The 14,157-nt window shown below is 36.3% G+C and overlaps 1 protein-coding gene across 1 annotated transcript in view; it reads right to left on the reverse strand.

The window, feature by feature from the left end:
• The window catches only part of MYO3A (myosin IIIA), a 213,349-nt gene that overhangs the window by 115,815 nt on the left and 83,377 nt on the right, over positions 1-14,157 (reverse strand). The window contains exons 9-13 of the mRNA XM_028114133.1: positions 12,926-13,025; positions 10,817-10,933; positions 9,488-9,592; positions 9,297-9,380; positions 6,134-6,336 (exon numbers count right to left, since the gene is read on the reverse strand). Coding sequence (XP_027969934.1) covers positions 6,134-6,336; positions 9,297-9,380; positions 9,488-9,592; positions 10,817-10,933; positions 12,926-13,025 — 609 coding nt within the window. The remainder of the gene's footprint in view (positions 1-6,133; positions 6,337-9,296; positions 9,381-9,487; positions 9,593-10,816; positions 10,934-12,925; positions 13,026-14,157) is intronic.

Below are 14,157 nucleotides of genomic sequence, written 5' to 3' on the forward strand. Positions count from 1 at the left end.
GTAAAAATACTCATATGTAATACTATAAGAGTAGATACCTGCCGTGCATTTGTCCAAACTGGAAGAAAATATGCCACCAAGAGTGAATCTTACTGTAAACTATGGACTTTGGGTGATTACAATGTGTCAGTGTAGGTTCAAACGTAGCACTCTGGTGTGGGATGTTGACAACTGGGAGGAAGTTATGCATGTATGGGGTAGGAGCATATCTGTATCTTCCTCTCAGTTTTGCTGTGAACCTAAAGCTGCTGTAAAAAAATAAAGTCTTAAGAAACACTTTCCTAGGTCTTCTCCTCCTATATGCAATATAATTTCAGTTGAGATAGATTTTACCTTCGATCTCTTTAGAAATTATTTATTCTTTCAGTACACAGAAGTTTTCCTCAGAAACAAAGATGAACATATCCACATACATTTACTTTTCCAATGATGCAGTAAAAGACATTTGGAGTCTTAGGATATCAGTGGCTTTATCTTAGAATCTCTAGCTTTGTTTCAAGGTTCTGCCGAAAACCATTACAAGAATAATTTTTACAGACGCTCATTTTGGGCTCCAACACACAATTCATGTAGGTATAAAATAACATGGTTAAACATTTGATATTTGTGCCTCATCAACACCTATTTAAGACACTCAGTCTTTAACAGGTAAAAATACTTAATACGAAGGTGTGCAACTTGATGAAGTGATTAATGTGGACTCTTGCTCCCCCTTATTAGTATTTCAAAAAGAAGGAAAACATTTTGAAAGAAAAAAGTAACCCTGCTTTTGATTAGCATGCATTTTGAGTTGAGACTGTTCCCTGAGTCTGTGAGGGTACAATTATCACCACGCCTTGGAAGAGAGTTCAAACGTCCAGGAAATCCAAATCTTTCAAATGTCTGAGTCAGAGGGAACAAGAGCTTGAGGTGAAATAGCAGCAGAGGAAGGGAAAGCAGAGAAGAATTGTGAAAGTCATTCTAAAGATCGACTCACAAGTATTTGGACATGGGAAGTGAAGAGAAGGTCGGAGGTTTCCTATAAATGGAAAAGGATGGTTTCCTTCCCCCAAAAAGGGACAAGTGGGAAAAGAAAGACATTTAGGACAATATGTATTACATTGAATTCTATATTCAGCAGGAGATCTAGGTACTTGGAAATGAAAGGATATCTGGGTACTTGGAAATGAAAAATGTGAACATAGGTGGGAGTGAGAAATATATCTTTGGGTGTCAATCACATACATACAGTTAGATGTTGGGGCCCTGATAGCAGAAGGAATTGCTAAGTGAGGGAGTAAAGAGAGAAGAGAGGGGAATGGAGGGATGAATCAAAGTCAGAGAAAAAAAAAATTCAGAGAAGTAAGAGAGGAATCAGGAGAATCCAGTTGAGGAACCAAAGACAGGTGAGCTTTTCAAGCCAAGGGTGGTCCATGGGCTCGGACGCTGAAGCAAGGACCGGCCCGTCCTTTGGAATGGATGTCCCTAGCCATTTCTTGTGCAGCCACCAGTAACACTTCAATGAACAATAGCATCGTACATGGGCAAGGTTAGAACAAAACTAAAAGTTTACTTCTTGTCTTTTCTCACCACAACATAATAAAAGTTCTTGCAGACTGGCACAGCACATAATTTAGTCTGCTTTGTTCTAATGAAATCACATCGATTGCTCTTTGTGTCACACCTTTAATGCTTAAACGGTGTGGTATACAATTAGAGATGTGAGTCATAAATGTAGACACACAAAATTGGTGGTTTTCTCTTTAATTATCAGCTTACATTTACTGAGAATTGTAATTTGACAGGACCTAGCGATGCTATAGGAAATACATTGACCTCCGTTGGATAAACAATCAGAGGATTCAAGGAACAGGAAAAGAAGATAGTGCCAATAATTACCCATCTCATATCTTGCCCTAACTACATCAAAACTGTATTTCAGAAGACAGAGGATCATAGCGTCCCATACATGCTCATAGGACCCGTGGTTCCCAGGTCAGAATGGCTGGGGACAAACGTAGGGTTTCAGCAAGTTACCAAATAGTATTTCTCTGACTGACCCCACTTCTAACCGTGGATCTTCTAATACTTCTTCAGAGTTCCACTCAGCCATTTGTAGAAAGGTCCTCAGGTCTGTCTCATATGTGTTCACCTGCTCTGGACCCTGCGGATCACCTCTGCAGCCAAGACCTCAAAACTGTGGCAAAGTTCTCACAAGGGTGTGGCTTACGCCACCCGTGAAACCTTTGAATCTTCGACAAAGTGGCCAGCAATAAGGCTTGCAAAGCCAAAAATGCAGCTTTGCCTTCATAAGGCCTCATAGGATATTCATGAAAGAGTGCTTTTAATTTTTTATTTTTACTTCCAGCTTCCTCCACCAAGACTCCTTCCTCCAAGATACATAGTCTCTTCAGTCCCTCTTCCTTCACCCTTACCTGCTCACACTTAGAACTCATTGCCTACTTTCCTGAGAGACTAGAAACCAACAAGTGATCAGCAAGCTTTGTTTCAAAGCATACATTATCCAGAAGACTGAGCTGCTTTATTGGAGGAATCCTATCTCATTTAGCTTTATATCTCCTGTGCTTAGTACAGTTCCTGGCACACAGGAGCACTCAATAAATATTTGCCAAAAGGATGGACGGATGGATGGATGGATGGATGGATGGATGGATGAATGGTGGATTTTGGAGTCAGACAGAGACATGGATTCAAACCCCAACTCAGTCATTTATTAGCTTTTTGGTATTAGGTGAGACTTATTACAATTCTCAGTGTCAGTTTCCTCATGTATAAAATAGACAATAATATCCATCCTATGGCTGTAAGAATTAAAATAGATAATGAATATAAAGTGCTTAGCACAGTGCCCAACACACAGTAAGTGCTCCATAAATAGTATTTTCCTTCCTCCATAGAGAGCACCACATCTGCCACTTTGTGGACGCCTCCTGCAGCATCTGGTAAAGTGCTGGGCCTCTGAGAGAAACACAATCAGTGCTTGCTGCAGGAAACTGTCGTAATGGGGGACAAGTGCAGTGAAACAGCTATAATTTCTATTCGTGAGAATTATCAAGCATTGACTTCAATATGCTTATCTTCTTCTTGAAATTAAGTAGCCCCTTTTAAGAATTTCTTCTTTAAAATCATTTACATTTAGATGAGAATTTAAGCCACAACCGACAGGATACTGCCATCATTAGAAATGAAAAAATAAACATATATATAACATACATAAACATGTATTTATAAATACTTATATATATTTACATATTACTTATAAATATGTAAATATATAAATATATAGAAATATAACTATATATAAAAATAAATGTGGTCAGAGATTAGGGTGGGATGAAATGGGCAGAGGCAAAAAGGGAAAAAAACTTATTCCCTTAAAATAAAGGGTAGCAAACAGAGTGTTTTAGAGGGGAGGGGGTGGGGGGGATGTGTCAGCCCGGTGATGGGTATTAAAGAAGGCACGTTCTGCATGGAGCACTGGGTGTTATAGGCAAACAACGAATCATGGAACACTGCATCAAAAACTAATGATGTAATGTATGGTGACTAACATAACATAATGGAATAAAATAAAATAAAAAAAGACAAAAAACAAACAAACAAAAAAAGACATAAACGTCTGCTTTGGTTCTTTTCTGCCACCTCAGATCTATTCTCTACTCTGCCTTATGCTCTGTGACCCAAGAATTCCTCAATTATCTACTCGATACTTCATTTTCAAAGATCACAAAAAGCTTCTCTAGAATTTAAAAATACAATTGAAATTAAGTAAAAGAAAAAAATGGGGGTAAAAAATTTTTTTAAATGGAAAAATTATAAGGCAGCCGTGCTCCAATTACAAACTGAGTTGGATTTCAACCTAATTGTAAATTTGGAACTCAAAGTGTTTATTGGGGGACCCAATAAACAACACTATAAAACTAGAATAGTTCTTTAGGATAGCTGGAAAGAAGTTTAATTAATTCATAGTATGTCTAAAGTATAATCCTAATTGGATTTCCAATTTCCCAAAGTATATCCTACAATATACCAATAGTATTAACAAGATTATTTCTACGGTTACAAACCCAGGGCCTCACTGGGGAGCTCCAGAGGTTACTGTTCACAAGGAATTTGTGAATGGTGCTCCAGCACAGAGCTCCAGAGAACCCACTGTGAATGGTGCCCCCTGACACTGTGTATCATGGTGGTCCCATCTGAATCTCAGTAATTTAGCCTATTAGGTCGTTCTTCCCCAGAGGCCTCAAGAAGAGTCTTACACAGTTATGAGAACGGGACAGATTCTTTTGAGAACCAGTTCAGTCTCCATATCTGTGTGAGACCCCAAGTTTCCTCTAGGTGGCAGAGGCACTGACATGCAGATCCAGTAAGTTCTGGGGAACCAGCACACGTCGTTAATAGTGGCTGCCATCTACTGAGCATCTTCAATGTCCCATGTACTGTCCCAGGTGTCATTTCTAAGCTTCATCCAACTATCCACACTATTACTGCTAATAATGGTTTAAACTTATGGGGTTCTCACTCTATGTTATTCACCATGCTAAATACTTCACAGGCATTATCTTAAGTGATAGGTAGGTCCTCCTGTTATTTTCATTTTAAAGACGAAAAACTGAGGTACAGCGAGGTTGAGTATTTCAAATCACACACACACACAGTAAATTGCAGAACCAAGATCTTAGAAGGGTTTTTAGGGTTTAAATATCTTACCCAAAGTGAACTAACATGTATGTGGTGAAGCCACAATTCAAAATATTCATCTTATAATCATTCCCTGTGTATTCTGAATTGAGGATCAAAGAATAATTTTCCACAGTGAAAGCTGAGTTCAGGAGGTGGACTCCAGGCAACTTACATTCACAATTTATTCATAAATTGAATAGTAGCAAATCTGAAGGCATTTATGGTAAATAATAATGTACTAACACATAATAAGACTTGTGTTCCCATGAATTTAATGAAAGACATATTACTATGATAATGTAGATATGCTTGGTGTTAAACCTACATAAGAAAAATGAAAGACTCTAACTTGCCACAATTTTTTTTAAGATTTATTTATTTGAGAGAGAGAGAGAGAGAGAGAGAGAGCGCGTGCACGCATGCGCACCTGCATTGAGAGGGGCAGAGGGGAAGGGAGAGGGACAAGCAGACTCCAGGCTGAGTGTGGAGCCCAACATGGGGCTTGTGCCCATGATGCTGGGATCACGACCTGAGCCAAAATCAAGAGTCAGATGCTCAAGGACTGAGCCACCCAGTTGCCCCTAACCCGCCACACTTTTTAAAAATAAAAAACAACCAAGGTACAAATCCAATGTTTGTTTTTTTTTAAAGACTTTATTTATTTATTTGAGAGAGAGAGAATGAGAGATAGAGAGCGAGCACGAGACGGAAGAGGGTCAGAGGGAGAAGCAGACTCCCCGCCGAGCAGGGAGCCCGATGCGGGACTCGATTGCGGGACTCCAGGATCATGAACTGAGCCGCAGGCAGTCGCTTAACCAGCGGAGCCACCCAGGCGCCCACAAATCCACTGTTTTGACTACAGTTTCCACATAAGGGTAACAAAGCTATTTTGGAATCATCAGGACAGGAGAGAGATTTTATCATTCAGCTACAAACAGCCAAAAGGAACTCAATCGACCTAACAAAATCAGCTGGAAATTGAAGGGGCAGTACAATTAAGCCCATACCCGAATCTTCTATTTGGTCTCTTGTATATAACCATAGGAAGGACAGAATTAATACAAAGATCTATTTATACATATTAGCATTTAAAAGAAAAAAAAGACTTATTTCTAATTAAATTCCACATTAGTTTTGTGTACAGAAATATATTGTCTCCTACTTCAGAAATCACTACAATTTATCCTGTTAGTATCTATGATGGGCATAGGGTTTATATCCGGCGTCATAAATTTCAGGTGACTTATTAACTCCTCTACTAGATGTGACATGTGAGAATAAGATAGTGCTGAGGGATCTCTTTGATTCTAACAATAATTGCCTTGCACGTAGTGGATGATCAATAACATTTTGTTGAGTTTTTTGAATAAGTAGACATTTTACTATTATCAAAACAAAAACATTGTCTTTGCTTGTTTCCCAGAAAAAAATATATTTGACACCGACTTACAGAGCTTGGTGGATAACTCGCGATTTCTCCAGAAGGTATTCAGAAATCTGTACTCCCACGACAGCTCCAGAAGAGGTAAATTTCATTTCTAAGTATTTTCCAAATCGGCTGGAATTGTCATTTATAATAGTGGTGGCATTGCCGAAGGCTTCCACCAAATTGTTCACTTGTAAAATCTTCTCTTGCAGGGTTCTGTTATTAGCCTAGAGAAAAATGTCAAGATATTTTTTAATGTAAAAAATTAATTTTGCATACAATAAAATGCCTCTTTTTGATAAGCACTATACGTAGACATAAAGGCATTGAGATCATACTCTCGGCATACCGCCAGATGTTATAATATCTGGTCTATTTTTCCCTTCCTGTATGTGTGTGCTCACTTGCTTTCTTCAAGGAGCAAAGAGATATTCTATACTTTTTCTATTGCCATATCGTTCTGTTCAGTGCCTGATTTATAAACACAATTCATAAGCGGTCTATGCACAGTGGGGTACTCATTCTGTTATTCTTCCTCTCCCTCCCTGGGGCCCCATCCAAATGTTCCCCAAAGACAGAACCACTTTGGTTGCTTCCATGGAAGCTGCTAAAGGGGAAAATCAGGGAGTAAAGCTAACTTGTGAATTCAGAAGCAGGGGACATGGAATTACTGTGAAAACTGAGAACAGCTCAAAAGTGTGGATGGAAGGGGTAGAACCCCAGTCCAGGTCAGCAGGCCTGCTTGGCTGTCCCTCTATTTTCTCCTATCCCATCTCCTATATTCCTTCCCTCAAACAAGCATTGCTATGATTATTATTTTTTACTTATTTACCACCTTACTGGAAATTCCACCAAGTAGAAATTTAGTTGGTTAAAAATCAACCTCTTTTAGAGTACAGTTCTAAAAGTATTAAAGAGGGCACGTTCTGCATGGAGCACTGGGTGTTATACGCAAACAATGAATCACGGAACACTACATCAAAAACTGATGATGTAAAAAAAAAACAACAAAAAAAAACTAATGATGTAATGTGTGGTGATTAACACAACATAATAAAAAAAACCAAAACTAATGATGTATTGTATGGTGACTAACATAACATAATAAAATAAAATTTAAAAAGTAAGTTTTTTATAGATAATTTTTTAAAAGGATTTTCTTTATTTGAGAGAGAGAGAGAGAGACAGAGAGAGCAAGCGAGAGCACAGGAAGAGGGAGAGGGAGAGGGAGAAGCAGGCTCCCCACCGAGCAGGGAGCCCCACGTGGGGCTTGATTCCAGGACCCTGGGATCATGACTCGAGCCAAAGACAGACACTTAATCGGCTGAGGCACCCAGACACCCCTAAAAGTTTTTATAAACAACCATATAACCCCCACTACAATCCACACATAGGACAGTTCCCTCACTCCCCCAGACTGTATCATTCCTCTTTGTAGTCAACCCGTCCCTTCAACCCCAGCCTGTGAAAATCACTGATCCGTTTCTGTCTCTATAGTTTAAAATTTTCAGGAATGACATATAAATGGAATCATACAGTATGTCGTCTTCTGTATCTGACTTCTTTGACTTTGACTCACAGTGCATGTGAGCATCCAAATCTCATCTAATGAGATTCATTCCTTGTGTCAGTCTTTGTTCCTTTTTGTTACTGAGCAATATTACACTGATTATAGGTACCAGTTTGTTTATCCATTCCTGGAGATTACAAATAAAGCCACAATAGATAGTTGTTTGTGGTTTTTGTATAAACATGAGTTTTTGTTTTATTTGGATAAATACCGAGTAGTAGGATTGCTAGGCTGTACGGTAAGTGTAGTTTAACTGTATAAAAAACTTCCAAACTGTTTTCCAAAGTGACTGCATTATTTTGCATTTCACCAGCAATGTATGGGAGTTCCAGCCATTCCACATCCTTCTCAGCAGTTGGTATTGTTAGACTTAAAAAAAAAATTTAACCATTAATAGGTGTATAATGATGTCTCCTTTTAATTTGCATGTCCCTAATGACAACTGATGTTGAACATCTTTTCATTTATTTGCCATCTACATATTATCTTTGGTAAAGTACTATGCAAATCTTCTGTTCATTTTTTTAAATAAATTTTTATTATTTAAGTATAGTTGATATACTCTTGTTCATTTTCTTGTTATTTGATCTCTTGTTATTGAGTTTTAAGAGTTTCTTTTTACAATATATGCATTAAGGATGCAAGTCTTTTATTAGATATGTGACTTGCAAATAGTTTCTTTGAGGATATAGCTTGTGGTTTCATCTTCTTATCAATGTCATTCAGAGAAAAGAAGGTCTTAATTTTGTGAAATCTAATTTTTTCCTTTGTGGATTATGCTTCTACTGTTGAATATAACTATTGCAACTCTACAGTAAGTCTGAAACTCCGGTAGTATTAATCCTCCAGCTTTGTTCTTTTTCAAAATTGATAATTATAACTCCTTTGCCTTTCCATATAAATTTTTGATTCAGCTTATCAATTTTTACCAAAAAAAATCCTGCTGGGATTTTTTATTGTAATAGCACTGAATCTACAAATCAATTTGTGAAGAACTGGTGTAATAATAGAGTCTTTTAATCCATGAACATGGTGTATCTCTCAATTTATTCAGGTATTCTATGATTTCTTCTATCAGTTTTTTCTACTTTTCAGCATACAAATTTCATCCATGTTTTATGAAACTTAGATTTAAATAATTTTTTGATGCTATTGTAAATGAGACTTTTAAATTTCAATTTTCAATTAATTGATCATTGCTGGTATACATATAATGCAAATTAACTTTTGTATTATATATAATATATATGTGTTTATAATGTATATAACATATATAAATACAATTGATTTTTGTATATTAACTTCCCTTTAACCTGCAAGCAACAAAAGGAGACAAGTAAAGAGAGTATTCAGTAAATGTGCTGGGGCTTAAAAGGGAGAAAAATCACATTTAATAAAGCCTTTCCTACTAAGAGTGACAAAAGTTAGAATGTCCTCAAAACAGAGTGTACACTTTTTCTACTGCTTGTTATATTTTAAACTCACAGAGGATAGCAAGTGTGTTTTATAATTTCTGTACATTATTTAATGTGGGAATTAGTGAACATTAATCTAATCAGCTACATTAGGTTCTGAAATACAACAAATATTTCTGTTAGGATAGAGAAAAGATTGTACCTTTCCAAGCACCGTCAGCTGCTGAACCAAAAGATGAGCACTTTCTGTCTTTCCAGCACCACTTTCTCCGGAAATAACAATGCACTGCACAGCGAGGGAAGGAAACCATGAGAAGACTTCATCCCCACAAGATGTGGCTCACACACAAGAAGCTAAAAGGGGAATTTCTAAGGATGTGAGACTCTCCTTACCTGATCTGAATTATATGTTACCATTGACTGGTATCCTAAGTCAGCCACTGCAAAAATGTGAGGAGGATTGGCAGTTCTCTTTGCTCCGATATATAGTTTGGAATGCTACAGGTTAAAAAGAACACATTTTGTGGGGCTTTTCTTTTTGTTTTTGTTTAAATCCTAGATTATTTACAGGCAGAACTCCCAATTTTTAAGACAAAACATAAATCAGGATACATTTTCATACCACCAAAACATTACACACATTACACACGCATACTACACACACTTAGAGGTATGCACAATTATATAAAATAAAAGCCTGACATAAAAGAGCCCAGAAATATGATGTAACATAATAGAATATAATATCACTCTGGTAGCAGTATTTAAAAGAAGACTCTTGGAAGTGCATACCACTTCCAAAGCAGAACTTAATGTTTCAAAATACTATTATTTCTTTAAATAAAAAGATACTATAAATAAGACAATCAGGTATCATTTTGTTGACTCTTCCCTGGGTATAATAATGTCTGACCTACGATCACCACATTTTTCTTTGACATCATTTGACATACAGCCTATCATTTATTTGTCCAAATCACCAAGTTAACTGATGGCAGAATTTGGTGAAAGCCCAGACTTCTGGAACTTAAGCTCAAGCTTCATAAATTTACCATTATTCTTGTAAATTTTAAGTGGTAGAGGATGACAGAATTATTTATTTCTCACATATACAAAAACTATTATTCACAGTATTAACTGATTTTCTAGAATACACAAATAGCTAAAAGAGAATAGGGCCAATTAAAAATGAAAGACAGCTTAGCTTAATTCCGAATACTGTTCTTTATTTAAGCCATTACGGCTTGAATAATGGATAATTATATACTTATATTCATAAAACACACACTGTCTGATACTAAAAACCAATATGTCAAAAGGAATTTTTAAATTCACAATGACAAGTTTCATAGTCACCAAGTATATATTACCTGTGAGACAATGTAATTATACTCTTGACTCTCCAATACTTGGTTCAGAGGTAGACAATACACCTGCAATTTTGTAGGCATCTGTTTATTAATATGATGCATAGTATAGACCAGTTACCAATGACTGGAAGTAATTACCTTTCGGCCATATACTTTTGGAAAAAGGAAGACCAGGAACCACATTCAGATTGATTCACCTCCTATTTTCCCTATCTCTATGTTTTAACAGTAATTATTTGTTTCTTCAAGGCATTGCATAAAACTATCTTGGCATCATCTAAATTAATTTAAAAACCTGAGTAGTATAATTATTATTACAAAGTAAAAGAATGCAAGCCACACCACCACATACCTCTGTGGAATAAAGACCCAGACTCTGAAAAGGGTTAAGAGCAATAAGTATATCTCCCACATAGATATAAATCTGATCTCTGGAATAACACTTCTCAAGTTGCTGTGAGACTGTATTCTATAATAAAACAAAAATAATTTTTTTTCTTAAAAGTCATTTAAGGTCAGTTACAACTTCAAATGTAAACAATATAAATGAAACATCTGGAATTTGGACTAAGATCGGAAAGGAATAGACACGCTGGTAGTAAGGAGTATAACACTGGGTCAGCAAGTATCTTTCCACCTGGCAGGCATTTTCTTTTGTTTTGAAAGCCATAGAGAGATGGCGTTGTCCTATGTGCTTTCCAAAGGCTGTATGAAATATTACAGGGATATTATATGTTGAGAACCTTCTAGAAAATAAGTAAATGCAGAAGATGAAATAAAGAGAAAGATCAATAGAAAAGGGAGGGGAAGATACAGTGAACATGACTTTATTGCAAATCAAGGTTATTTAGTGGTTCTGTAGAATGTCCTAGCCCTTTGCTGAGACATTGTTTTTATGAGGCACAGTAAAAAGTTCAGAAAAGTAGCTTTCATAGTTGATAAATCATGAGTCCATGAAATCAATTTTAATAGTGTCAGAAATCATCATTGACGGTGTGACACAAGAGGAGAGCAGTAGATCATAGCTCAAAAATGAGACAAAAACGAAAGCACAGACAACAGAAAAAAACAAGCCCAGTGTTTAATATATAGGTCAGCAGTATGATGAGCAAAGTCTTCTTTATAAATCCACAAGCCTAGAAATTCACACCATTGGAGAATTTGGTATGAAAACATTCATAAAGGTGCTGGCAATCTCTGACTTGCAAATACTACTTGATTACAAGATGTTTGATGTTCTCAAGAAAGATTATTTTGAGGAAGTACTTGAGTTGTTTAAGCAACCCTAAATTTACCAAATGACTACTTCTGTTCAGAAAATGTCTCCTGATTTGTTGAATTTCTAAGCAAATCTCAGGCATGTATTAGATGTATTTAAAAAACCCCATTGATCAGGGTAGAGATCCTAACCTTTTACTTGAAAAGGAGCTATTTATTTCTCTAACGATCTGATTATCCAGAATAGAGGGAGATGAGGGAGAAGGGAGGCTGAAACTATAATTTACGGGCTTGCATTTGTACCTTCACAAGAGATGCCTGAAATAGTTCTGAGGTCTCTGGGATAAGGAGTTTCAAGCAGAATTCAGTGCCCTAACGGGCTAGCCCTATGAGAGCTGGGACTCTGGGATCCCACAAGGGGGACAATGACCATGGTAAGAGAGATGGGCTCTCGGAGTTTCCTAAAGGCCTCTGGGTAGCACCACTGAGAGTGGAGCAGAAGAGAAAATAGAGGGAGGATGCCATGTGGAGGTTGTAGGAGGAAGACCATTTTCTGACCTCAGTACATCATCCCTCTGGGGCTCCCAGAATGAATTCAGGGGGAAAAGGGTCTGTAAGTTATAAGCAACTCATGCTACTGGAAACCCACACCTTTGTAATTTGACTATCAAAAGAAAGAAAAGAAAGAAAGAAAAAGAAAAAGAAAGAAAGAAAGAAAGAAAGAAAGAGAAAAAGAAATAAAGAGAAAAAGAAAGAAAGAAAGAAAGAAAGAGAAAAAGAAAGAAAGAAAGAGAAAGAAAGAGAAAGAAAGAAAAAGAAAAAGAAAGAAAGAAAGAAAGAAAGAGAAAGAAAGAAAGAGAAAAAGAAAGAAAGAAAGAAAGAGAAAAAGAAAGAAAGAAAGAAGAAAGAAAGAAAGAAAGAAAGAAAGAAAGAAAGAAAGAAAGAAAGAAAGGAAAAAGAGAAAGAAAGAAAGAAAGAAAGAAAGAAAGAAAGAAAGAAAGAAAGAAAGAAAGAAAGAAAGAAAGAAAGAAAGAAAAAGAAAGAAAGAAAGGGAAAAAAGGACACAGGCTGAAGAGATCTGGAAATCTGAGTTACACATATTCAAAGTGAAGATAGGAGAGATAATCAGGAAGCTAAGATACAAGGAAAGCTTACAGATATTCAAACAGCCTCTTGTGCATATCACTTCTATAAATTAAACAAAATACAGAATGTTTAGGCTTAATTAAACTAAGTCTCTTACCTCATCCAAAACCTCTAGGGTTGCTAAATCATCTACATCCTTCAGACTGGACATTAGCGATCTACTGAAGTTACTTTTCTTGGTGTGAATACGTTCATGTCTGTAGAGCAATACAAAGAGAGAAACCCCTTCTGACTTGAGAACTTATTACTGATCGCAGCAGAGGTAAGTTTTAGATACATATGAGACTACAAAACTTCTATGAAGCTGATTTTCCTAAATTCATGCTAACCATTTCCCAGAAAATAGCCTAATATATTTGGTCTGTTTTCTCCTCTCTCTAAGAAAATTACAACATGTCCAACTTACTTCATGGCTGATGAAAAGAGTTCTATCAAGAACTCTCCTCTATATAAGTTGCTTTAAAGCTTCCTCTAAATTGTGATTTAATCTACTACAAAGTGGTGAGTCAGAGAGATTTGAATTCATTAGATTTCCAGTTTTGTTTGAGATAGTGTCAGGCCATTGGTGGGCAAGGAATGGTAACATTAAAAATTATTATTCAGCAAAATTTAAGAGGAATGCAAAATAAACTCCACTGTTGATTTTCAGATGGTTAAATGGATATAGGAAATTGGTTTCAGGCATTAGGAAGTTTATTTTCAAAGTAAAACATTTCAGCAACTTCTGATAACAGCCAGAGGATCCTGATTTGACATGAAGGCTGGAGAAGTTGCTGAGATAAACACCAGGGTGTATTTCAACTTTTCTGGACATGAAATTATCATCTACTTGATATTTTGAACAAAACTGTATCTTCACTGTTTATTTTTGGAGATACAATAGACTTTTGAAACAACATGGGCTTAGAGGTGTCAACCCCTCATGCAGTCAAAAATCCAGGTATAACTTTTGACTCCTCAAAACTTGACTGCTAATAGTCTTCTGTTGGCCAGAAGCCTCACCAGTAATATTAACAATTGATTAACAAAATTATTAATAAAATTAATAATTTTCTATGTTACATATATATTATATTCTCTATTCTTACAATAAAGTAAGCTAGGAAGAGAAAATGCTATTAAGAAAATCATAAAGAGGAAATACAATTATAGTGTTATACTGTATTTATCGAAAAGAATCTGCATATAAGTGATCTCATGCAGCTCAAACCTGTGTTACTCAAGGGTCAACTGTACTTTTAATCATTTCAATTTGTCCATTAGTAAAAGGAATAAGTAGACTATGAGGAACAATAAAAACCATACCACTTACTCAGTAAACTTTCATGG

The sequence above is a fragment of the Eumetopias jubatus genome, unplaced genomic scaffold, assembly GCF_037043125.1.
Source record: "Eumetopias jubatus isolate StellerSeaLion01/CBP00866 unplaced genomic scaffold, mEumJub1_p1.0 scaffold_8, whole genome shotgun sequence".
NCBI lineage: Eukaryota > Metazoa > Chordata > Mammalia > Carnivora > Otariidae > Eumetopias > Eumetopias jubatus.